The sequence below is a fragment of the Petromyzon marinus genome, chromosome 54 (genome assembly GCF_048934315.1).
Source record: "Petromyzon marinus isolate PM22_M1 ecotype Great Lakes invasive population chromosome 54, UKy_Petmar_22M1.pri1.0, whole genome shotgun sequence".
Lineage (NCBI taxonomy): Eukaryota > Metazoa > Chordata > Hyperoartia > Petromyzontiformes > Petromyzontidae > Petromyzon > Petromyzon marinus.
Window position 1 is genome coordinate 4,619,819 of NC_133720.1, and position 27,187 is coordinate 4,647,005.

Sequence of the window (27,187 nt, forward strand, 5' to 3'; positions counted from 1 at the left end):
ACTTTACCGAAACAACCAAAGAGTATGAAAAAAGGTGTCAGTTTTGTTGCCAGATAAAAGAGTAAAAAAAAACAATTATCATATTTTGTTACTGGAAAATGAGGTTTCCAATGGAGTATATGAAACCTCTCTGTGGGGATTGCCCAGCTGTGTGGGGAGCGGTGGTGCAGTGGTTAGCGCTACGCTGCGCTACGAACCTGGCGACCCGGGTTCGATTCCCGCTCACGGCCAACGCCTGTGACGATTATCTGATACCGGTCCCGGGCCTCCTCTAGGTCGACTCAGCCTCAACATGAGTACCTGGTGCGGTGTGTAGTAAACATCGCCACTGGGGAGACAAAGGCGGGCGGGCGTGGTTGCTGGCCACCCCACCCTCCTTTTAAGTGCCGTGCCGCCCTTCATAGGTGCTCGCTAACAGCACTTGCCCCAACAGTTTGTTCAGGCTATACGGGGGATCTTTGTCTTTGTAGCAAGTTGAGTTTCGTGGGGGGTGGCGCTCGTGCTCAAGACATTTTCGACTTCGCCTTTTGTTGTTGCTGTTGTCGTGTCCCGGGACGCGACCCGTAGCCGCTTCGGAACCACAATGCCCCGCGCGCTGCGGTTTTGCCGCGAAACTCGCACGTGAGAAGAGCAGCCCGCCTCTCGCGGGGTCGCCTTGGCCGTCTGTCTCCCTGTGTTTGTGTTTGTCTCTCTGTGTTTGTCTCTGTGTTTGTCTCTGTGTGTCTCTCTGTGTGTCTCTCTCTGTGTGTGTCTCTGTGTTTGTCTCTCTGTGTCTCTCTGTGTTTGTCTCTCTGTGTGTGTCTCTCTGTGTGTGTCTCTCTCTGTGTGTGTCTCTGTGTTTGTCTCTCTGTGTTTGTCTCTGTGTGTGTGTCTCTGTGTGTGTGTCTCTGTGTGTGTCTCTCTGTGTTTGTCTCTCTGTGTTTGTCTCTCTGTGTTTGTCTCTCTGTGTGTGTCTCTCTGTGTGTCTCTTCTCTCTATGTATCTCTGTGTGTCTCTCTGTGTGTCTGTTTATCTCTGTCTGTCTCTGTGTGTCTGTCTCTGTTTGTCTCTCTCTGTGTGTCTCTGTCTTTCTGTTTGTCTCTCTGTGTTTGTCTCTGCGTGTCTCTCTCTGTTTGTCTCTGTGTGTGTCTCTGCCTCTGCGTGTCTCTGTCTGCGTCTTTCTGTTTGTCTCTGAGTGTCTCTTTATCTCTGTCTGTGCGTGTCTCTCTCTCTGTCTGCGTGTCTCACAGTGTCCTCTGTCTCTACGTGGAGAGCGGTAGTGTGGAGTGGTTAGCACACCGCGCTACGAACCCGGCGACCCGGGTTAGATTCCCGCTCACGGCCACCAATATCCAGTGACGATTACCTGAACCGCTCCCGGACACCCCCCACCCCCTAGGTCGACTCAGCCTCAAATAAGTGCCTGGTGCATTGGTGTGTAAACATCGCCACTGGGGAGACAAAGGCGGTCGGGTGTGGTGCTGGCCACCCACCCCCTCGTGTACCGTTCCGGCTTTCATAGGTGTTACTACCAGCACTTGCCCCTACAGTCTGTTAAAGGTTATATGGGAGGATCTTGTCTCTACGTGTCTCCGACTGCCCGTGTCTCTTCAGTCTCACCGCGTCTGTCTTCGAGCCTAACCGTGTCTCTTGAGCGTCCCGAGTCTCACTGTTTCGGTGTTAATTTGTGTCTCCGTGTGTCTCTCAGTGTCGCGTTTTGAGTCTCCCCTAGTCAGGACGTGGTGCTGGCCACCCACCCCTCTCGTGCCGGCCTTCATAGGCGGCGCTCGCTAACATCAATTGCCCCAACAGTCTGTTAAGGCTATCCGAGTGCCCGTGCACTCCTCTTAGTGTCTCCAACTCGGTCTCCCAGGTGTCTCCTCGTCTTTTTGCCTTCCCGTGCCCATGTGTCCCTGAGTCTCCCGTCTCTCGGACGCTCAAGGATCCCCCCCCCTTTCCCACCAAGACTCTGGCGGAGTCGCCCGCATCTCGTGTCTACCTATCTCTCTATCTCTCTCTGTGCCACCCACCCCGCCGAGTATCTCCTGCCCGCGTTGCCGGGTCGCGATGTCTCCATCCTGGGAAAAGGAAGTGAAAGGTGCGTGGAGACACGAGAATTTGCACACGCACAACTTATACACCCTTTGATGAGTTTTAAAAAAATATATATATAAACACAAAGAAGATCCCCTTATAGTCTTATCGGACGTCTGGAACAAGTGCCGTGCGCCGAGCACTTTATGAAGGCACGGCACTACGCCCGGTATGTGTTGGTGATGGGTTTGGTTGTCCTCCCCGATTGGGATGTGGGCCATGCTGGGTTCAGAAGTGACCATTTGTGAACCGCCAATTGCACAATCTGTCACGCGCTCAAGTCAAAAAGATCTCCCATTTACTCCACGCCCATTTCAAAATCCAAATGACTATCTTGTCTTTACTGTTACCTTAAAAAAAGACTTGCATTTGAAAGTTACCAGTGCAGTGATGGTAAGAGTGAAATACATTATTATTTTTTTTAAATGTGTTACTCGCATACCTGATTATTACCTTAAAAGATGACTTATGTTTGGTTTGTGTACTTGACAGCACTGCAGAAGGACAAGGCAAAAGCTCAGAAGGCCAATAACCTTCGAGAGGAGGCTACCATCTGCAATCTGATTGGGGATTTGCTGGCCAGCCATGGTACGGAATTGTGTCAGTTTGTAGTTTAATGCATTTCACTTCTCAATGACGACAACACGTTATGATTTGTATTATTATCGTCTGCGCGTATTTCCATTGGTGGCCTTCCAACGGTTTAGGATTGCGCTTTTACACGGCAGCGACTAGCCTGTCCAGAGGATTACTGTCACTGACCTCCCACAAAGTGTGTGAAGTGACATTGAGAAATGAGGTGCTGAGTTGTCCTCTTATTAGGATTTGAACTTGCTATAATCTGATTGTGAGTCAAGCAGTGCACAAATAATACACCAAGAAATGTTTTTATTTAACGTGAGGATGTTTGATATATCAGACCTTTAGAAGGGTAAACCACCGACCTTTGCATTTAAAAAAAAAGCTCCCGGACGAGATAGGCTAACAGAACATCATCAATAAGTAGGCTGAGCTGGGTAACCGCAGTCACTCAAGGCAGTGATGTCACACATCAGGTGCTCTGTGACGTCTTGTTTTTGCTTTTCGGAAGGTAACCGCTAATTTGATGCTGTAACTTCTGAGGACAAACACATTCTTGAAAGCATTACAGAATCACTGCCTATGCATGATTTGTATTCCTTGTGTTTTATGATTAACACATTTACTCATTTTGAATTCCATAGAGTCGAGGTGCACCAAATATTGACTTTGCTCCAGCAAAATATAAGTTGCTTTTTCTAAATGGATTCTAAGAGTGCACCCGCTTTTTGTCCTTCTGGTCATCAGTACACAGGGAGCTGAAACAAATATGAGATGGTGCTCATTTCTATCAGAGGCCCTGAACCAGCGATGTAAATTCGACAATCCTATAGGAAGCCAGTCTATCCACAGGAAGAACACCTGAATAGGAGTCTGGTCACAGCTCGAGCTGGACATACGTGTCACATGGTATTGTAACCCGGAGAGAAATGGTAATGCAATCTAGAAACTGGACATTTGAAATGAGATACAGACAGAGATTGTCAGGTATGAGCAAAACATTTGTGTAACAGCAGGGAGGGTGGCTCTGAGGTCTCATAATGGTTGTGTCATAGACTCTGAGCCGATACCGCTGATGGACTTGGTTTGTATCGAGGCCCCAGATGTTCTAGTTATCACTGTTCATGAGTTGAGTTAAACAACCATCTCTTTGATTGGTCGAGCAGTTAAACCGAGTTGTGTTGATTGTTTGTCGTCTATAACCTTGCCTTCAGGACATTACAAGGAGGCCATCGAAGAGCACCAACAGGAACTGCAGCTCTCCGAAGCTCTTAATGATGTTATCGGGACAGCTGTCGCCAACCGCAAGATCGGCGAAAGTTGGGCAATGTTGGAAAACTATAGCCGAGCCCTAAAGGTGAGGCCGCGTACAGGCATGAATAAGTGTTCCGTCGTCTCTACAAAAGTCCAATTGTGCAGTGGCAGCTTCCAATTGAAATATTCTCATTGGTGCATATATGCGATATTGGGCAGGCTTGGGGTGTGTGGACCAATTGCCACGAGCCATTTTATTTGAGTGCCGAGGGACATTGGTCTCCGAGAAGATATTTTCTGGCTGGCGTTGGTTGTTATCACCAAATTGCTTGCTTGTGAAATATCACCAATGGTGTGACACGTGGGGACAACAACTTGTGAGGTTTCTCGTAAATTACAGAACACTCTTAAGTTTGTGTTAAAGCCTTGTTGCATGGTATGAGAGTTATTTGAAATTCCAGGGCCTAAGATAGGGCTGCTACTCTCCCAACAAAGGATGCATTTTTTGCTCAAGAGTACAATATTTTAAAGAAGGATTGTCAAATTTCATGGCAATAGTTATTTGATCAGGTATTTCATATCGTATTGTTTGGATGTGAGCTAATACATAGAGACATCTAAAACGCTTGGAGGCGGCCAGGAGATAAAGTAAATCCAGACGTATCTGGAGAAATCTATTCTCAAGCATAAACCACCTTCAGTGGAAATCCACAGGAAAGGAATCTAAGGGAATTTTTCATGTACGTTTTCTTTGTGCGACTGACCACTGTCTTCAAGTGGCTTAATCGTTTTTACAAAGTTAACTAATCACTTATGGGGAAAGACATTTTCTACAGACAATGGAGTACGCCGCTGCGGTGTAGCGCACTGGGCTTGCAATCCAGAGGTCGCCGGTTCAATAACCTGGCATGGCAGATTAAAAAAGATCAGACAATTACAAAAATCCCCATATCCAGCGGTATAAATGCTTGACCACAGTTAGTCGCTTGGCAGATTGCATGTGGTGGTGTAAAGTGCGTGTAATCCGACCACTTTCAGAACGTCTGGCCAGCAAGGAAGAGTAGGCCAAAATATCCTTTATAGGCGCAGTCTAAAGGGGTTTCTCGTGGAGGCTCTTCCATCAGTTGTGGCGTTGGCAAGCAATTGCAGGGGCTGCCCCTGTGGTTTAAGAAACAGTTCCATCATTCGGGGCTGGTAACAGAGCCATGTAACAATCTAGATTTGAAGTTTTCGTGACTGCAGGGATCCATACTCTTTGGTTCTTTCGGTAAAGTCATGTAGGTATAAAATAAATTAAATCACGACGTTTTTGGCGCAGCACAAGCGTCTGTCATCAGAAATATACTTTCCTCCTCCCCCCTCTCTTCCTTTCTAGCTGCTCTTCATCTGACAGCACTCCACTTCGCCCCCCTCTCCTCCCTGGCCCCTCCCCCTCCTACCTATATAACCTCGTATTACGGGAGCCCTTCTACCCACTTTAGCAGTTGTTTCTTGCTGTGGTTGTTCCACCTGATGACGGGAACATGTGTTGCGCCCGAAACGTCGTGATTTAATTTATTTCATTTTATACCCACGTGACTTTACCAAAAGAACCAAAGAGTATAGAGCCATGTAACGTCCATGGATGAAGTGTGTTGCACTCTGTGGACAGCCATGTACAAGCTTACCATCGTTTCATGAAGGCTATTGACTCCTCGGTCACCGTTTGCACTGTCTCCTGTCGCTCGTGTGTCGCCACAGCACCAGCAAAAGCACCTGGAACTGTCTCGCTCGATGGGAAACAGGGTAGAGGAACAGCGAGCCTTGGCCACCATCGGGCGCACCTACCTTTTCTACTGTGACACGGATCCTGAGAATACTGAAGCTCTACAGAAAGCTGAGGAGGCCTTCCTAGCGAGCTTGAAAATTGTGGATCAGCAACTTGAAGGTACCCCAGCACATTTGCTGGTGTTGACTGTCTTGTTTTAAAAAAAAAATGTGCTTACCTTGATTGACAGATAGGGTTTGGTGCCACAATGTTTAGCACATGTTTCATGACAACCTAGATTGAAGCACGGTACATTAAATGAGATGCAATGCAATGCAACTTAACAGAACAAAGTAAATGACAGTGTTTGGAACAATACAAAGGAAAAATTAATGACCTGAATGTTTTGTTCGTTGATTGAAACCTACTAAAGAGTTTGTTAAATGCCAAAAACCCACTAATTTCAGTGGAACAGTCTGATTAGATATATGCAGGTTTAGTAAAAAAAATTCAGAACTTATAAACATTTAACGATTAAATTCCCCAGCAGTTTGTTAAATTGTCACGATTCAGGATTGCTTTTCGATTTGAAAATGTCTATTTTTGTTTGCCTACTCCTTAGTGTTTTCCTTCCGGTTTGTTCCATCTCAATGGTACAGCTTCATTGGCAACTTTAATTAACAGATGTACGGATCGTTCCACACTTTAACGTCTGGTAGCTTGACGTGCGCGTACGTGATATTGCATTCTTGTCTCCGTCTTTCCACGTGCACGTGCGCGCAGTTGAATTGCCATGGAAGGAGCTGAATGAGATGAGGGCACGGCTCTTCCTCAACCTCGGCTTGGTGTACGACCACCGTCAAGATGCTGCCCGCAGTCAGAAATTCTTTCGCAAGAGCATCTTCTTGGCAGAGTGAGTCGTGGATCATTATAAAAAAAAACTTGTAAAGACTGTGTTTTAGTAAAAAAATTCACTTTTCCTATGGTGGCAGTGAGTCTTGCCATAAGACAACCACTGTCAATTCCCCATCAAGTGGTGCATATTTTTTTATCATGCCTGGAGGGACCCTGACTGAACTTGGAATTTTACAACCGCGAGACGTAGGCCCTACCCACTCCGTGTACTTGGCTGGATTTAAAATACAACGGTAAAAATTAAAACCTAGGCCTTGCTTGACAAAATACACTTTAGGTGGTTATTAAGGGTGACCTTTACCACTTGGTGAAGCTGGAAATTCCTCCGTAACTTTCATAAACATTCACAAAGCCTCCCAATGTGCCTGTAAAAACTTCTAGCAACTGTTACATTTCACAAGCTTTAATCCCGCTATATATCTGACAAACTACAATCTAGATATAAAATTAACATCCATGTCCTGGTATTAAATATGTATAAGAGTCTTAGTAAAAAGTAAATATATATAATGGTGATTTACATGTACACTGCTCTGTAGTACATCGAACACCAGCTACAATATTGAGGGCTCATTGCTGGAATTGTTGCCAGACCCAAGATATTGATGCAAGCCTTTCAGTGGCTTGATACAAAAGCTACTTTAATTTATGAGCCTGAGCTACTCACTGCGTCAGTGTAGTCCCTTAAACAAAGAAGACTCTCACACCTCTTGCTACCAGTATTTCCAAAGCTATATCGGTCAGTGTTAATCAGAATAATTGATTTTCAGTCTGCCAAAACTCATGAACTCATTCAACCCTCCCTGCTTTAGAATGTTATCTGTGCTGTGTGGATCTTTTCACACCTATAAATTTGGTGTGACAATAGACCATTCTCCCAATAGCAATACAAAATAAGGGACTACATCGTCAGTGGTGTACAAACACAAGCTAATAAAACTCACCAAATTTTTCACTGAAAATAATAACCAAAAAATACTAGTCTAGCTTTTCCCACAAGTCCTTCTTTGGAGCAGAAGACTATTACTTGTTTAAAACGAGTTGGCATAAGCGTCATTTTCCAAATCATAAGCATATTAAATGTCATTATTTGAAGGCAGTATCAATGGCGAAGGGTGTGAGTTTTGTTAGTTCATCTCTACAATACTACCGATAAAACCACGACACGTAAAAACATTTTTTTGGTATTGTCAAAGATATAAAATTGTTAGGAAATCTCTGAACATCTGCATGTAGGGTTTTAAGTAGTAACATTACATTAATCGGCATAATATTACTTAACTTGGATAATGATGTCGCCTAGCGTTAGCACGCTCGCCACTTGTTTCTGAGATCCAGACCCACTGTTCCAATGCGGCACGCCTGTATTTTTTTGTGCCACCACCCTTGCAGGAAGAACAACCTCACGGAGGACTTATACCGTGCTAACTTCATCCTGGGGAACCTGCACTTCCGCGGCAACGAGCTCTCAAGGGCACTGCGCCACTTGGAAGCGGCGCGTGACTGGGCTCAGCGCGCACGCAACCGCAGCATGGAGACCGAAGCCTACGCTGCTATTGGGCAGGTCAGCTGAGTAGTACCTGACCCAGACTTCGCACCTCCGAATTAGCACGGTTGGCTACGTACGGTGCAAAAGAAGTTCTACATACATACATACACAGAGACCCACAAACGCACAGACCCATAGAGACACCCATAGACCTAAAATGGCTCACAGAGAGCTACAGAACCCCAGACCCATAGAGACACTCATAGAGACACCCATAGAGGCACCCATAGAGACACCCATAGAGACCTGCAGTGACCCACAGATTAGCACGGTGGGCTACGTAGGTGCGAAAGAAGTTCAACATACATAGAAATTAAATATTTTCTGATGTATACATTATATCTATAGATTATTTCCCCCCCCCGCCCCTTTGCCAAGTTGTATTCTAGCTGTGCTATTTGGGGTTATGTAATTGGGGGTAATGTTTCCATGTGCAAGTCTTGTAGGGGAGTGCAACCCTGTGTGTCAGTGAAATGGCCTGCAGAAGCAGATAGTACTGAACTGCTTCTGAGAGCCCATCAAGGGACGAAACCAAACTACACACAAAAAGCAGTTGTACTGTGTTCACACTAGCCGTTGTTTCCCTTGAATGACAGATCATGTTGCATCTGGGAGACTTCGTGGCGGCCAAGCGCTCGCTACGGAAGGCCTACAAGCTGGGCCCTATGCAGTCTCCCGATTATACCAAGCTGGTGCAGAATCTCAAAACCGGTGAGGATATTTGATATTTGAGAGTTTACATTTCGGTAGGCAGTATTTTTTACCCAACACGATGATCCTGATATATGTTTAATGTGCTTTATGATAGGTAGTCTTGATTTAACTGTTACAGATGCTTGAGAGTTGAATCTCTTTTCCCCAGGGGGGTCCTGACAAGATGGCAGCTAGAAAGTGTTGTAGAAGTAATGAGGGAGAGGAGGTTGTGATGGATGGGATGTGTGTAGCATAGAGGAGGGCAGTTTACCAAAACAGGCATGGGAGTGGCACCCAGAGACTGGTGACCAATACAAAGACCAACATCCAGAATTGTTTAAACTGCAAGGTGACCTCGAAGCATCAGGCGTTGGTTAACCTTATATAGAAAGAAAGTGATGATGAGGTGTGGCGGCATCACTGGCATTGGCCATGATGACCTCTTGACCTTGATGACATAATTTTAATACTGGACTTTGTAACGAATCCTGGTGTGTAGGAATACTACAGCATGCAGAGTGTGCAGTATGCTTGCAATCGGGGCACATTTCGCACCTCCGTTTAGCGCGGTTCGCTGCGTACGGTGCGATAGAAAGTTCAACATACATTCAACAATGTACAGTGCGAAAGAAGTACGGTGCGAAAGAAGTTCAACATACATAGTTCTATGTTGAACTTCTTTCGCACCATACATAAAACTACGTATGTATGTTGAACTTCTTTTGCACCGTACTTTTTTCGCACCGTACATTGTTGTATCTATGTTGAACTTCTTTCGCACTGTACGTAGCCAGCTGTGCTAATCGCAGGAGCGGGGGAAGGACAGTGAACTTGAACACAAAAAGCATTTCCCAAGAAATTAGTTTTCATTGTTGCGTGCTGGCCGTGTGAAGCGATAAAGGGGATCCACCTTGAGGAGGGCTTGTCGGAGCTGCCGGAGAGTGACCTCTTGGGCAACATGCAGCTGTGTGAACAACTGGGCGACCTCTACAGCAAGATCCCCAACTACCTCAAAGCCCTCGCGTGCTACACCAATCAGGTAACGCGTTTGCGGCCAATGTTGGGGTTCGTATTTCGTTTTTTGTTTTACCAGCTGTATAGCTATTTTTCAGATGCAACCTGGCCACAAATGATAGCTCAGCGAAGTGTTTTATCACGTGGAAATTTACCGCAGCCAAATACTCTAAACGGCACGTTGCTTCTGAGTGTGGAGGGAAAAACCGGGGGACCGGGAGAAAATTCCACGCGACCACGGGGCGAGAAACATGCACACTCTAAATATATAGCAGGTGTCAGGGTCAGGATCAGGATCAAACCCACGACCTCCTGTATTCCTGTATACCAAGAGAGGTAGTTAACATCTCACTACTGTGGCACCCCTGCACTTCATCCGCTGCATAACTCAAAACGATCACTGGCGTCTTTGTGTAGAATATGAATAACAACATGAATAAGCAGTGTCTCCTTCATGTATCCGTCTCTCCATACACTGTAAATTTATAAAACGTATTTCTTTGGAGTGCATAATTTCAGCAGCATTGATTCAGAACAAGCAACAACTCTGGACTGGTTTCAACATTCAGCGGCTCATCAGCAGAGTCAAGCTTGCCTGAATCAATGCTGGTGATCTGCCAGATGTTATGTACAACAACAAACAATACGAAAAGTGAGGTCTCGGCCGGCGGGCGGGGTCACTGGTTGGGGTCGAACTTTTGTTGAACTGTGTTGCAGCTGGAGTACGCGGAGAGATTGGAGAAGCCCGCGTGTGAGCGAGCTGTCATCCACGTGTCCTTGGCGACGACTTACGTCGACTTGAAGGAGTTCTCCCAGGCCGAGCAGCACTTCCTGCAAGAGCTGCAGCTGCGCGGGGGCAACGCCCAGGAGGTACGGCGTCGTTTTAAGAGCGATTGCACGTGCCAATATCGCCCTCAATAAATTTGGCACCAGCGGAACGGGAACGGTAGAGAGGGGGGGCATCGAGCAATAGGAATGAGAGAAGACGCCCGTCGCGACCTCGGCGACTAACGCCGACCGAGCAAAGTGAAGTGCAACCGTTGCGCAACGAATTGCACGAGAAATTTAAGTGGTAAGTAAATAAAATAAATCTTCAAGTGCACCCCGGTCGGTAATTGGCATCGCTCTGTGATGTGCTGTTGGGCTGTACACCGCGCAGTATTATTCCTTAAGATGTCCGATGCGCTTGCTCCACTCGCTGTGGGAGCTTCTTCAAGGAGCTACATTGAGCGGCTCGAGTTCTCTCACTGTGTATTGGAGGGGAGAATGTGAGCTGCTTATTTCACATGCTACAAAGTATCAAAGAGCTTAACACGTAGGCTTTCGCGACCAGTATTATTCATAATAAAGGTTTTTTGGGTTAGATCGCGTTATTTATAAATGTGTCGTAACCTTCCAACACCCGACACGGCCAATCAGCAAAAAAAAGTGTCACGTTGACAAAAGACAATTAGTTCACTACTTTAGCCCACCCGTGTGTTGAAGAGTGCATCCACAACATTTACAGTTTGAATACGACGTTTCGCTGGTAATTACATCCAGCATCATCGGGCAATTCGCCTGAATTGTAAAGCCCTCACTTGCTCCCGGTCTTAAATAGAGCAGCAGGGTGACGTCATCATTTAACTCATTTCAGGTGCAGTGATTTGAGGCGGAGGGGGGGTTTTGTAATTATATAATCGATTAGTAATCAGTCAATGGTTATGATTAGTAATGAGTTGTAGATTAGTAATTAGTTGCAATGTGTTATATGCTACATTAGTAATCCGTTGATTAATATGTTTCCCCTATAAGGAATTGTAATATGTATTATTTAATAATACGCTTCCAAGCCGCACTAAGCCTATAGCTATCAGAACGATTAAAGTTATTTCTGTTTCTCTCAATTTCAATGGATTCTCTAATTAGTCTTTGCCAGTAATAATTAGTTTTACACAACACTTCAACGTTATCAAAATCAATTGAGTGTCCTTGTTGACAAGCATGTTCTGCCACTGCCGACAGTTGTGTTTGAGATAATTTAATATTTCTTTGGTGTTCTTTTAGTCTTATGCTGATGTTACGTCCCGTCTGTCCAATGTAACATCTGCCACATAAACAATTAATCCGATATACACCTTCTGTTGATAATTTAGGTAATTCGTCTTTAGTGCAAGATACTAGTTTTTGAATTTTGTGTACTGTACCAAATCTTACTGTAATGTTTTGCTTTTGCAAAACACGGGCTAATTTGTCAGTTACTCCTGAGGTATATGGAATTTTAATTGTTTTAAGAATCTGATCGCTTTCAGCAGTGTTGCTTTACGACACATTTATAAATAACGCGATCTAACCCAAAAACCTTTATTATGAATATCAAAGAGCTATACAGAACGACTGTAAAAACCTACACTGACTGCAAAATCTTAGTAATAATTCACATTGGCATTTGCAAAACCAGACAAAATTATATAAGTTTATGTCAAACAATGAATTACAAACACCACGGCTAATGCAATGCGTCACCTTTTCATTGAATTGTTGATTCATATTATGTATATTTTCCGAGTATAAAAGGTGCTCATTTTTGCCAGCCAGATCTATAAACTTTGAACGGAGCCAATAGCTATGTGAACATTGCACGGTTGGTGGATTTCATACCAAGATCAAGGGATCAATGCCATTTTAACACCACATATCGCCATCAATGTGCTGTCAGAAATTGCAGCAGGTTCACAGATCAATAACCTCCGTAAGACTGCTCTGGCAATTATCCCACCGTCCGGCTTATTCCCGTTCTCTGACCACTGGGTGTCACTGCAGTGCCTGTTTCAGTAAATTACCCTTGCCCATTGTAAACACGAGCCCCAGCTTGTCACTGAAACCTCGTGATTATGTATACGCTTTGCTTTCAGCCAAAATCCATTGCTAGCTTATGTTTCCCTGCCATCAAAGTCTAAGCATCCTCTGCATGCACCTCTGCTCAGAGGCCAGAAGCTCCTTTTCCAGTTGCTTTATAAATGTCAAACTCTCAGACCCATACACCAATACAAACTTCAGTTCTAGCTCAAACACCCATATTGAATGCATGGGGAGACTTGTATTTAACTTGTATGCCAATGCACTCTGAAGCTGATGCAGTGCATAATAGACAAAGAAAATGTGATGTGATATTATGAATGAGTGTCATCTGGTCCAACACCAGTGGAGACTTGGCTCTAAGAAAAGCCATCTCGGGTGTGGACCAATCAAATTAAAGGACAGTGCATATCATTATCAGAGTTGTTTATTTTTGTTTGCATTTTTGACTGCTTGTGTTGTGGTTATTGCAAACATGATCCCTTGTATAAAGGTGTCAGTATTTGTGCCAGCTAAAAGGGTAAAAACCTATTACTATATCTTGTTACTGGCAAAGGAGGTCTCATAATGTAAAGGCTTACCCCGAGCTCTCAATACTGTGAGAGTGTGCTGTTTTTGAGTTGTACGCCTTATGGTATCATCTGGTCCAACACCAGTGGAGACTTGGCTCTAAGAAAAGCCGTCTCGGGTGTGGATCAATCAAATTCAAGGACAGTGCATATCATTATCAGAGTTGTTTCTTTTTGTTTGCATTTTTGACTGCTTGTGTTGTGGTTATTGCAAACATGATCCCTTGTATAAAGGTGTCAGTATTTGTGCCAGCTAAAAGGGTAAAAACCTCTTACTATGAGACAAAATAATTTATTATATTATTGAATCGTGACAACAAATCTTGACAGTTTATCAAATCGCCGGTCTTCGTTTGGGATGTGGTGAATTGTTACACGTCTACCAAGTAAGGTATCATCCACAGCAGGGAAACCATGTCGATTATTTGTTTAACCAGGTGAGAACGCAACAGACCAGGATAGTCTCATTTGTAATATTGACCTTGATCAGAATTTCAGTCATTGAGGATGTTATCAAACAAGACTCAGCAGTACAGTTGATCATCGATTTTCCGGCGCCACGCAATTATCCGGCTTCCAACATTATCGGGCTTCCAACATTATCCAGCTTCCAACATTATCCAGCTTCCAACATTATCCAGCTTCCAACATTATCCGATTTCCAACATCCGGCTTCCAACATTATCCGGCTTAAAACATTATCCGATTTCCAACATTATCCAGCTTCCAAGATTATCCAGCTTCCAAAATCCAGCTTCTAACATTATCCGGCAGTCCCGGATTGATCCGGCGAAACCGCTGCCAAGGCTGTAACTTAGTCCGGCGATCGGCAGCACCATGTGTGTGACAAACAAAAAGTAGCTATGCTTGAATTCGGTATCAAATTAAATGTTATGTACAGTATATCATACACTGCATACAACTTAAACAATGAAAATACTGCACGTATATACATCACCGGATGCAGAGTCTTCGAGATTGGAGTGGTACGTACAGGACAGTAAATAGGGTTACGACACATTTATATATAAACGCGATCTAACCCAAAAACCTTGATTATGAATAATATTGGTCGCGAAAGCCTACGTGTTAAACTGAGTAAATACACTATTTACAGGAGGATATTTATTTTTGTTTATTTGTATATTTCTGCCAATTTCACATAGTAAACAAATGTAAAAAAACATATAACAACACCTAAAAATATAATGTCATGCAAGAATTTGCAAAATAAGCTATATTAAATAATGATGATGTAGTGATTATAATCATTATAATTATAATCCGGCATTTTTTTAATTCCGGCGCCTTCTCCCACCCCCCCGCCCCAAAGCCACTGGATCATCAATGATCGACTCTGTATTAACTACATTTCCTAAATGCATTCTACAAATTGGTTTTGTGTCCGTGTAAAAAAAAAGGCATCTTTGTCTCTCTGCTCAGGAGTGTGAGACCTGGCTGAACATCGCTAATGTCCGGGAAGAGATGGGTCGGTCGTTTGCTGACGTGGCTGCATGCTACCACTGTGCCTTGAATTCGGCCAAAAAGGATGGCCTACGCAAGCTGCAGGTAAAGTTCTATCGCACGCCTCACTCGTGAGCTAAAAAAGCACCAACGTCACGTGGGAAAAATTTATATCACAACGACAGTGGTCCCTTGGTTAACTATATTAATTGGTTCCCCGATAAACCATCGTTGATAGAATTTTCGTTAATCGAATGTAGGAAATACACGTTAAAGGCTTAATTTTGTTCCAAGATGATCGGAAGTTGACTTTGATCACCCGAAAAACATAGTTTAGAATATTTTAAATGTTAAATTTATAAATAGACGTTATAATAACATAGTAAAGAATATTAATAGAAATATGGATAAATGATGCATAAATAGAGCATAAAAATGCACGTAAATAGAGCCTAATATAAAAATTCTTACCTTAGGCTAAGAAGATGGATGGCTTAAGGGGTTGATGGCAGAGTTGGGGTTGGAGAAAATTATTCTCAAAACGCTCATAAAAGGGCGTCGCTGATTGGCTGATGTCTGCTGAATCCACTTAGGAGCGCTCCGATTCGCCGAAATTAGCGGCCGCGTGATAATGTAAACATATCGTTAAGCGAAAATGTGTTGTTAATAGAGACAATGGTACCCTACTGGAAGCGGATCGTTAATCTAAATATAATTAATCGATGGCATCATAAACCGAGGGACCCCACTGTATCTCGTTAAATGCTATCGTATCGACTGTCACCACCACAATCGTAACCACCTCATCATCACCAGCGCTACCGTTATAATCAATGCTGGATCCAGTCACCATTGTGTGTTGCCCTGAAGCCTCCGTTTGCCCTCCTCGAGGAGTGCCCACATTCTATTAGCACGGTTGGCTACGTACGGTGTGAAAGAAGTTCAACATACATACACATTCTTTGTAATTTTGTACCGCACTGACACGGGAAGCCAGGCGAGCCGCGTAAGGGATTGTGTGGGTTGCGTTCGGGTTCTAGCGAGCCCAGGATTCCTCCAGCATAATTCAATATTCTGGTTCTGAGTAAGGAGGCACTGCGAATGCGTGCAAGCGTGGATGCAAGAAAAGCTTAACTGCGGTCCGGTTCGAGAGTTACGATCCGTTGAACGACGAGGGGGGAGCGAGTCATTACGCGCGCAGCACATCGTGATGCGACGTCCGTGCTGTCGGCAGGTGAAGGTGTTGAAGCTGCTGCTGGCGGCACAAGAGAAGTTTGGCAGCGACGAGAGCGGAGCAGCGGGAGCAGCGGCGGCAGCAGCAGCCGAGCTGCGCCAGCTGGGGGAAGGGCACGGCGACGGCGCGGCCTCGGAGAGCGACGCCGACAGCGACTCGGCGGAGGAGGCCGAAAACTCGGAGCCGATTGCCGAGAGCGACGTGGACCTCTCCGAGTCGGGTGCGTGCTGCAGACGCGCGTGCACACGCTGCGTCCTGTCTACCCGCGGTCTTACTCTCGAGCGACTACGAATTCGCGCGCCACGTGCTCGTGTGCTCGCGTGTTATTATACCACTGTCTGGCAAAAACAACCCCCTACCTATTCATATTCTTAGTTCTTTCGGTAAAGTCACGTTGAAGGGAAACAACAAAATAATATATATAAAACAATAAAAATTCTCACGACGTTTCGACCATAACACAAGCGGTCATCTTCAGGTGTGTTGGTTTGCATAAATGTATTTTTAAACGGTGCATTTATTTATTTATAAAAAAACGTTAGCGCCACGCGCAGCGATTTGGCAGTTTATTTAGGACTAGTCCATCTATATTCTGAAAGGAGGGGGGAGACGATTTTTTTTTTATGTATGCTGTCTGAAAGCCACTGTAAGCGTGAACAATCAATTAAGACCTGAAATGGTTTATCAAATCTTTCCAATGATTGCTAAGATAGAATCCATCTTCTCAGTTGAAATTGTCTCTGTGCTTGTATATGTGGATAGCCTCATGAACGAATCTCTCATGGTAGCCAGATGGCTTACAAAAAACCTCTGTCTTGGAAAAGTCAATGGCATGTGAGCCTACTGAATTATAACAATGATCTGCCACGGCCGAGGTGTTGGTCCTACCGTGTTTAAGGTCTGCTTTGTGTTCACGAATGCGGTCCGAGACATGGCGTTTGGTTTCTCCAATGTAACTACTACCACAGAGGCAACTTAGTTTGTAGACACCAGGGTATTGTATGTCCGGAATCATATCTTTTACAGACGGAACCAGATCACGGATTTTATGTAATGTGTTGAAACGGACCTGGATCTTGTGTTTATTCAAGATTTTGGAGATCTTTTTTGTGATCCCCGCAATGTAGGGTAAAGTGATGGTTTTGAAAGGCTCCTCAAGAGGGTCCTTCTTCATGGTTTGAGTGATAGCTTTGCGGATTGTATAGTCGGAGTAACCATTAGCCTTAAGAGCTTGGTGTACGTGCTTGAGTTCACTGCCTATGTGTTCCTGGTCGGATATGCATTGGGCTCTATGATACAGAGTCTTGATGAGAGAATTCTTCTGTGATGGATGGTGGTGGGAATCCGGTTTCAGATAAGCATCCGTATGGGTAGCTTTCCTGTAGACAGAGTGGCTCATTGAACCATCAGGTCTCTTTTTAATTAGGACATCCAAAAAAGGTAGCTTGCCATCTATTTCGACTTCCATGGTAAATCTGATGGCTGGGTGTATGGAATTGATGTGGTCGAAGAATTGGTCTAGAGCAGGCCGGCCATGTGGCCAGATGACAAAAGTGTCATCCACGTACCTCTTCCATAAGGTTGGGCGCAGAGTGGCAGTCTGGATGGCGTCAGTCTCAAATTTCTCCATGAAAATGTTAGCTATAACCGGAGAAAGGGGGGAGCCCATTGCGGTGCCCTCAGTTTGTTTGTAGAAAGTTCCATTCCAAGTGAAATATGTATTGGTTAAACAGTGTCTCACCAGGGGGGGTACCTCAGTGTTTAGTCCTTGATGAACCAAGTCTTCAATGATTGCAATGGTGTCAGGTACAGGAACCTTGGTGAATAAGGAAACTACATCAAAACTGACAAGCAGGTCGTCTGGGGACAGGGAAATACCCTTGATTGTCGATACCAGGTGAGTAGCATTTTGTACCACAGAGATGGTTTTTCCAGTGAAAGGACGCAGGATTTCAGACAAAAAACGAGCTAGTTTGTAGGTGGGGGAGTTGATAGTAGAGACGATGGGATGAAGGGGTGTATCTACTTTATGTATTTTTGGTAAGCCGTATAATCTTGGTGGCCTGGCAGCAGAAGGTTTCAACGAAAACTGTTTAGATTGATCAATTAATGCGGTTGAATCAGAAATTATTTTGTTGGTTTGTGTGACGAGGCTGTTGGTGGGATCTCTTTTGTGTTCTGGTCGAAACGTCGTGAGAATTTTTATTGTTTTATATATATTATTATTTTGTTGTTTCCCTTCAACGTGACTTTACCGAAAGAACTAAGAATATGAATTACTGCAGTCACGAAAGCTTTAAATCAAAATTTAAAACCCCCTTGCTCCTCGTTGGTGCCGGACGGCAACGCCGTGGTGGGCAATGCCGTGGGGGGGAGGGCCAATTTAGATTGGCCATTCCCCGCATGGCGTTTGTAACCATCACAGCGGCCAAATGGGGGCTCTGGATGGGTGCTAGGGACTGCTTTAACCCCTCCACCTTCAATTAATTACCACAACTTTAATTAAACTTATGCCAGAGGCTCCTCCAAAAACAACAACAAACCACTACGGGTGGCCACGGGGAATGTTCGAATGCTCACTGCGGAGGAGAGGCTGCCACTCCTCTGTCGGGAGCTTCACCTGTACCGCCTGGATCTCTGTGGTATTCAGGAGGTCCGGTGGACCGGCTCTGGCTCCTGCCACAATGATAGGTGGACAGTCCTCTACTCGGCAGGAGACTGCCAAACAACAGGGAGTGGCTCTTCTGAACAAAAGAATGAAGGGGGCGTGGGAACATGGCGGTGAGGTGTGAGAAGCTGTAAGCCCCTGGCTTCTTTGGGCTTGCCGTCCCATCAACCAGAGTGGTCGTGGTTACTTATGCCCCCACCGAAGACAAACATCAGTGGAGGGATGCAGGCAAGGCCGATGAGTCAGATGCCTTTTTTGACCTCCTGTCACAAGTGCTAGCTAAAGTGGCCCCTCGGGATAGAGTAATCTTGTTGGGTGTCTTCAATGCCCGAGTTGGTCATGATGCTGGCACCTGCTTTGGAGTGATTGGAAGGCATGGGCCAGATCAGCTCAATAACAACGGTAGGAGGCTGGATTTTTGTGCAGCCCATGGGCTTGTAATTACCAACATGCTATTCTGGCATCGGCGCATCCACACAACATCATGGATGCATGCCGGGTCCAAGAAAGAACATCTACTGGACTACATAGTGACGGAACAGCGGATGTGGCCCCATGTCCTTGACACCAGGACCTACCATGGAGCTGATCTGCCCACTGACCATCGACTTGTCATCTGCAAGATGTGTCTGCCCGTCTTCCACTCCGGTGGTGGGTATACACCCAGGACCCCATTCAAACCCATAGTGGCATGGTCTCAGCGAGCTGATGAAAGTTGCAAGCGAGGATTTCATCATTGCTTGTGGCTGGGTTTGGCATCGTCCCCCACTCATCCTGATGTCGAGGGGAAATGGGCGAGTTTTAGGACTGTGGCTCATGCAGCTTCAATGGCTGCTTTGGGTACACGGTCCAGACCTCCCCAGAGACCCTGGCTGACAGAGGAGGTGTTCAGGCTGGCTGAGAAAAAGCGACAGGCCCACTCTCGTCGTCTACAGCATCCCACGTCAGAGAATGAGGATGCTTACCGCAGCCTTCGCTTGGAGGTTCGGAGAGCCGTGAGGCGCTGCAAGGATGGGTGGTGGTCCTGGGTTGCTGAGGAGATGAAGTCTGCCTCAATGGTCCGCGTTCACAAATTGCTCTTTAACTCCATCAAAATAGTAACCTGCAGCGCCACACCTATTACCATCATAAGGGGAAAGAACGGTGATCCAATCTCCGACCCCCAGGAACAGGTTTGCAGATTTGGTGAGCATTTCTGTGAGTTCCTGGGGGAGGGGAAATCCCTTGGCCTGGAAAGCATCGTGGCACAAAGTGGGGATGACCCTGCTGAGGCTGCGGTGCCTCAAATATTGGAAGAAGAAGTCACCCCCTGTGAGTGGCTGGCTGAGGTGTCATCTGTTGACGAAGTACTGAAGGCGATCCAGTGTCTGAGACCAGGAAAGGCACTGGACAGAGATGATTTCCCAAGCGAAATGCTGAGGGAGGATGGCGTTTGTGCACAAACTATCTTACGTGACATCATAACAACAGTCTGGACCACTGGACGGGTTCCGCAGGATTGGAAGGATGACCTGGTGGTCCCCCTGTTTAAGACTAACAACTCTTTGGTTCTATTCGGTAAAGTCACGTAGGTAAAAAAATAAAACAACAAAAATCACGACGTTTCGGCCACAACACAAGCGGCCTTCATCAGGTGAAGGACCAGCCTGTCTCGAAGACTGCGCTGGAGTGAAACAGAGCCAAGCTCAGACTGCGACCGTTAAGCTGTGTGAGAGGGATTAAGGTGCCTCGACAAAGGAATTAGCATAAAAAAATTAGCATTTGATTGGCGGACTTAGCATGATGAAAGGTGTAGCACGCGGCAGTGCACCTTTAAGCTGTGTGAGAGGAATTAAGGTGCTTTGACACCTACGTGACTTTACCGAATAGAACCAAAGAGTATGGATCCTTGCAGTCACGAAAGCTTCAAAGCTAGAACTGTAACAACTACAGGGGCATCTCATTCCTCAGTGTGCTGGAAAAGGTCCTGGGAAGGATTATTCAACATCGCCTTGCCAGGCACACTGAGGAGAGGCTTGCGGCGCCCCAATGCGGTTTCAGGAAAGGGCGGTCCTGCACAGATGCCATATTTTCTGTCCGTCTGCTACAGCAGAGGTGTAGGGAATTCTAACGAGACCTACATCTCTGCTTTATTGACCTGGTCAAGGCCTATGATACTATCAGTAGGCCTGGGCTCTGGATTGTTCTTCGTGCTTTTGGAATCCCTGACCCTCTGCTCACGATCATTAAGGACCTTCATGATGGTAAGCGGGTCCGGGTAAAACTACGTGAGCAGGAGTCGGAGCCATTGCCTGTTCACCTTGGGGTGCGACAGGGATGTCCTCTGGCTCCCACATTATTTAACATCTATTTTGACCACGTAGTTCGTGAAGCCTTCAATAGCTGTACCGGAGGAATTTCCATCTGGTACAGATACAATGGGAGGCTGATCGACGCCTGGGTGCGGTCAAGAGATGGCTCCCTGTTGCTCAACCATGTTATGTATGCCGATGATCTGGTAATTGCTGCTCACTCAGAGGAGTTGGAGGCGCTGCTGCTGAACCAAAACTAAGCACCTGCCTGGGTATTTTGTACCATCGGACACTCCACCCCCACAACTCCCAATCGGAGATGGGGCAGTTGTGGAGAGATTGGAGAGTTTCCCATACCAGGGCAGTGTGCTCATGACCGGCTCCGGTTTGACAGCAGAGGTCTCGTTTCGAATGAGTCGAGCGGCATTATCTTTTCATTGGTTGCGTAATGCTGTGTAGAAGCTACCTAGTATGTCGCTCCGCACGAAGCTTCAGGTCTTCTAGGCCACAGTCAAATCCTGAATTGGGGTTTACTCGGCAAGTAATTATAATCACTCCCGGGTTCACAAACTTAACAGAACTTTGTGAGGATTTCAACAGTGGTTGTCCTATGGATAAGAGTCTGCCACCCACCATAGGAAAGTGAAATTTCCACCGCTGGCTCTGGACTATAAACAATATTCAAATTGTAAATGTTGTGGATTTACTCTCCAACACACCGGTGGGCTGAAGTAGTAACTAATTGGTGCATTGTTTACGTGACGAACTTTACTGGCTGTCGGGTTGTGGGTTATGACATTTATATGCAATATAACCCAAAAAACCTTAATTATGAATAGATGAGTGCACCGCCTCTGTACTCATTTGAGCAGGAACTCGCTTTGACTCTCTTCATCCACCTTCCTTTGCAGAAGAAGAAGAGGACTTGGAGGGATATGATAAGGTGGTGTCTGGCAAGCGCAAATCTGCCCAGGTCAGTTACACCTACGGTCCTTAATTCGTCGTTAATTTATTGATTCTGGGTTTGTTGTATGTATGTATGTATGTTGATCTCGCAGCGTACGTAACCCGCCGTGCTAATTCGAGATGCTTTATCCACAACTTTGTGGGTGACAGCGTTCGTTTACTGTGTTATTTGTCTCATCCGTAAATAAAAACGTGCAATGAGAAAAGTGCATAAAACATGAGCGCAAGTTATTTTACTGTTGGTTTCCCAGCGATTTTAATCAGCAATCCTAACAGCTTGAACTTCAGAATCACAATATTTACTTATACTAGAGGAATCCGATGAGCTATAAAGATCTTTGTTTGACTGATGTTCAGTATTTCACAGATGTATTAAGTTAGTCGAAATGCGGAGGAGTTAACAAACTGCAAGAACTTTTCACACAAACTACTTGAAGCTTAACCCCTTCACCATCAAACTCTCGTTATGAGAATAATTATTTATCCTGGAGGAATCCGATGGGCTATGAATCTCTTTTTCACAGATGTCCAGTATGGGGTGGGTCGGGCAAGTTGCAACAACCAACAATACAAAAAAAACAGAAGGAGTACATCATTGTAATGCCGTTATTGCACAACTCTTCCTATGTTGAGAGTTGCGCAATAATGCCTATCATAGGGGTACGTAACATTCGGTTCTAGTCACGTTGAACAGGTGACGCAGGAGTCAACAAGATGCTTTGTTCAGCGAAGTGAGAACACTGACACCCTTTGGTTTGAATCAGCGGAGCACACGGCATGATTTATCCTGGTCCTCAAATGGAGCAAGTCCGAGTCATCAATTACTGCACAAAGGCCTTATGTTTGGATATACACAATTCGTCAAATTATCCGGGTCTGAGAATAAAGAAGCCTCGTTCAATTCTGATTCAACTGCGATGTGATGGACACGTATGTGCGTATGTATGTTGAACTTTTTTTCACACCGTGCGTAGCCAATCGTGCTAATTGGAGGTGCGGGGGAAGGGACAAGAAAACTAAACGCAAAAAGCAGTTCTAAATAATGAGTTTTCGATCTAGATTTAAAAGTGCACAGCTCCAGTGGCTTCCGAATATATTGGAAGGAATAACGTTTCAGATGTGGTGGCCGTCTTTGTTCGATGGCTGAGCCAAAAGCCGCTGCTGCACGGATAACCGGAGTTTGCCCGATGATGGTTTATGCCCTTGATGAGATCATTAAGGTACAGGGACTCCTCTACTTACGAACGAGTTAGGTTCCAGAGGTTTGTTCGTAAGTCGATTTGTTCTTGCGTCCAACTTTACTCCTGTCGATTCCAAACATGTTCTACGGTAGGGGTCCCCAACCCCCGGGCCGCGGACCGGTACCGGTCCGTGGCCTGTTAGGAACCGGGCCGCACAGCAGGAGGTGAGAGCGGTGAGTCCGCACGTAGCCCGCCCCCATTATTTTATTATTTGCCACTTCCGTCCGCGCCTCTTTTCTTGCACTGCGCACTTGTCTTAATCACGTGGTGTTGGTAAGCCCACAAGCTAACCCCAGCCAAAATGAGTAAAAAACAAACGTCGCTGGAGAGCTTCTTTGAAAAGGAGGAAAGGCCCAATGATGAAACCCCCCCCGGTCCATAAAAAAATTGTTTCCCACGAAACCGGTCCCTGGTGCCAAAAAGGTTGGGGACTGCTGTTCTACGGCATGTACACTAAACACGGGGAATGGCTTTCAAATGTGTATAATCTCCTGTAGATTCCACTGGTTCTTCACATTCTGCAGTTGTAGACGCCACCACCGCCATCTATTATGCGGCAGTTGACCTTACGCCTCTCGGTCCGAACAGGCAACTGGACATACGGACAGGTTTGTTCGTATCTCTGAAAGTTCGTAAGTCGAATGTTCGTGAGTAGAGGAGTCTCCCTGCATTGTGGTTCATTTGTTGTCTAGCACTTTGTGTGCGATGACTATCTTTGTCGTCTATAGAGCAGGGCACCTGGTGGGGAAGTGGTCTTCTCTGGTGTGGTCATTTGAAAGGGCCATTCAAAGTATGTTATTGGATATTGTCTCGTGCGGGCCATTCTCCAACACAAAGCGCTCATGACATGATACAATGATGGTGCAATTGGATAAAATTGGGAAGGAAAATAAATCGATAGCGGTTCACTCGCCGCATCTATGTGCGTGTGTGTGTATGCTATGAACCCGGTGACCCGAGTTTGATTCCCGCTCACAGTCAACACCAGTGACGATTATCTGAACCGGTTCTGGGCATCCCCTAGGTCGACTCAGCCTCAAAACGAGTACCTGGTACGGTGTGTAAACATCGCGACTGGGGAGACAAAGGCAGCCGGGCATGGTGCTGGCCACCCACCGCCTCACGTGCCATGCCAGCCTTCATAGGCCCCACTTACTAACCAACAGCTCTTGCGCCTCCAGTCTGTTAAGGCTATACAGGGTATCCTTGTCTTTTGTATGTACATATGTGTCTGTTCTTGTCTGTGTGTGTGTGCGCACAGTGGAATAAACGCAACGAGAAAGGGGAGACTGCACTGCACCGAGCCTGTATTGAGGGTAACCTCAGGCTTGTGAAAATCCTCATTGAGAAGGTGGGAGTCTATGGGATATGTGTGTGTGTTAAAGTTATTTTTTCGCACCGTTCGTGGCCAGCCATCCTAATCGGAGGTTCGGGGGAAGGACGACAAACGAAACACAATAAGCAGTTATAAAAAAATGAGTTTTAAATCTATAAAATATTTATGAATATTTGTATATATGAATAACACATTTCCACATGCCCAACGCTCAAGAATGGAATTGGCCAAACGTACAAATGCATCAGTTCTCCTGAAATATGTCTTGAGACACATTGATAATTTTCTGGGTAAATGATTGTCATTTCAATCATTTAAGAACTTTGGTGATTAAAGAAACGTTACGTGTTTTTTCTCTTGAGACTATTTTCGTGAACTTAAGTCGTAGGCATTTACAGTTGACACGATAATATCACGCTCATGTTTCAATAATGCAATGATATTAACGTTATAATCTTTCTTTACCCATGAAATCCTCAGGATGTTGCACAGTTCTTTAGAAGGGTGCTGGTTGGGACAATTGTTCAATTCTGTTTTGCTTATTTTGGTGTTTGGGGGGAAACCGGAGATTTTATGAGAACTCACGTACAAGGGAAGAACTCTAAAATGTTCTATAGATCGCGGTTAGAAACCTACTTGTTGTACTGCCTGCAGACACCTCACTGCCCTCGCAGGTAGCTTTCTTCCACTCGCATCCTTCTAGCATGATCCACCAACTCCACCTCCAACTCACTGCCTGACAGATGTGTCACCACACGTGGGAAGTAAAAAACCAATTAAATATATACGTTTAAGAAAATAACTGATTACCTTTTTGTTCATACGTTTCCTATGTTTATTTTAAATTGCGTGAGATTTTTTTTTACTTCACGACAGGTGTGTGTGTATGTATATATATGTGTGTGTGAGCACTACAAACCCGGCGACCCGAGTTCGATTCCCGCTCACAGCCAACACCAGTGTCAACTCAGCTTCAAACGAGTACCTGGTGCAGTGTGTAGTAAACATCGCCACTGGGGAGACAAAGGTGGCGGGCGTGGTGTTGGCTACCCCACCCCCCTCGTGTGCCGTGCCGGCCTTAATTGGTGCTACTCACTAACAGCACTTGTCCCAACAGTCTGTCAATGCTACACGGGGGATCTTTGTCTTTGCAGGGTCACCCTCCAAACCCCAGAGACTACTGTGGCTGGCTGCCTCTTCACGAAGCGTGCAACCACAACCACCAAGGTGGGTGTTGGGAGCCAGAAACTCGTAAGGTGGGCCTGCTGCCTCAGAGGCCAAAGACAACCGAGCTGGCACTGTTGAAAACCTGGGTTCGAATCGGCGTGGCCACACATGATCGAACTGGGTTCTCAAGTGTAGGGGAGTTGATCCTCCCAGACTCGTCACCCAGTGGCTGCAATTCTAAATATATTTTCAGATCTACTTTTGCTGGAATACAGTGAGGGAAAAAAGTATTTGATCCCCTGTTGATTTTGTACGTTTGCCCACTGACAAAGAAATGATCATTCTATAATTTAATGGTAGGTTTATTTGAACAGTGAGAGACAGAATAACGACAAAAAATCCAGAAAAACGCATGTCAAAAATGTTATAAATTGATTTGCATTTTAATGAGGGAAATAAGTATTTGACCCCCTCTCAATCAGAAAGGTTTCTGGCTCCCAGGTATCTTTTATACAGGTAACGAACTGAGATTAGGAGCACACTCTTAAAGGGAGTGCTCCTAATCTCAGCTTGTTACCTGTATAAAAGACACCTGTCCACAGAAGCAATCAATCATATTCCAAACTCTCCACCATGGCCAAGACCAAAGAGCTCTCCAAGGATGTCAGGGACAAGATTGTAGACCTATACAAGGCTGGAATGGGCTACAAGACCATTGCCAAGCAGCTTGGTGAGAAGGTGACAACAGTTGGTGCGATTATTCACAAATGGAAGAAACACAAAAGAACTGTCAGTCTCCCTCGGCCTGGGGCTCCATGCAAGATCTCACCTCGTGGAGTTGCAATGATCATGAGAACGGTGAGGAATCAGCCCAGAACTACACGGGAGGATCTTGTCAATGATCTCAAGGCAGCTGGGACCATAGTCACCAAGAAAACAATTGGTAACACACTACGCCATGAAGGACTGAAATCCTGCAGCGCACACAAGCTCCCCCTGCTCAAGAAAGCACATATACATGCCCGTCTGAGGTTTGCCAATGAACATCTGAATGATTCAGAGGACAACTGGGTGAAAGTGTTGTGGTCAGATGAGACCAAAATGGAGCTCTTTGGCATCAACTCAACTCGATGTGTTTGGAGGGGGTGGAATGCTGCCTATGACCCCAAGAACACCATCCCCACCGTCAAACATGGAGGTGGAAACATTATTCTTTGGGGGTGTTTTTCTGCTAAGGGGACAGTACAACTTCACCGCATCAAAGGGACGATGGACGGGGCCATGTACCGTCAAATCTTGGGTGAGAACCTCCTTCTATCAGCCAGGGCATTGAAAATGGGTCGTGGATGGGTATTCCAGCATGACAATGACCCAAAACACACGGCCAAGGCAACAAAGGAGTGGCTCAAGAAGAAGCACATTAAGGTCCTGGAGTGGCCTAGCCAGTCTCCAGACCTTAATCCCATATAAAATCTGTGGAGGGGGCTGAAGGTTCGAGTTGCCAAACGTCAGCCTCGAAACCTTAATGACTTGGAGAAGATCTGCAGAGAGGAGTGGGACAAATTCCCTCCTGAGATGTGTGCAAACCT

At 45.6% G+C, this 27,187-nt stretch overlaps 1 protein-coding gene across 2 annotated transcripts in view; it reads left to right on the plus strand.

Moving 5' to 3' along the window:
* TONSL (tonsoku like, DNA repair protein) overlaps nt 1-27,187 on the plus strand; it is a 104,064-nt gene continuing 76,877 nt past the window's right edge. For both annotated transcript variants that reach the window (XM_076052101.1, XM_032974430.2), the window contains exons 1-14: nt 1-2,077; nt 2,566-2,661; nt 3,867-4,009; nt 5,647-5,833; nt 6,437-6,566; nt 7,961-8,132; nt 8,714-8,828; nt 9,704-9,849; nt 10,542-10,694; nt 14,675-14,800; nt 15,930-16,149; nt 21,800-21,861; nt 24,357-24,446; nt 25,586-25,658. In XM_076052101.1, the coding sequence (XP_075908216.1) occupies nt 2,047-2,077; nt 2,566-2,661; nt 3,867-4,009; nt 5,647-5,833; nt 6,437-6,566; nt 7,961-8,132; nt 8,714-8,828; nt 9,704-9,849; nt 10,542-10,694; nt 14,675-14,800; nt 15,930-16,149; nt 21,800-21,861; nt 24,357-24,446; nt 25,586-25,658 (1,744 nt within the window). In that variant the 5' untranslated portion in view covers nt 1-2,046. The remainder of the gene's footprint in view (nt 2,078-2,565; nt 2,662-3,866; nt 4,010-5,646; nt 5,834-6,436; nt 6,567-7,960; nt 8,133-8,713; nt 8,829-9,703; nt 9,850-10,541; nt 10,695-14,674; nt 14,801-15,929; nt 16,150-21,799; nt 21,862-24,356; nt 24,447-25,585; nt 25,659-27,187) is intronic.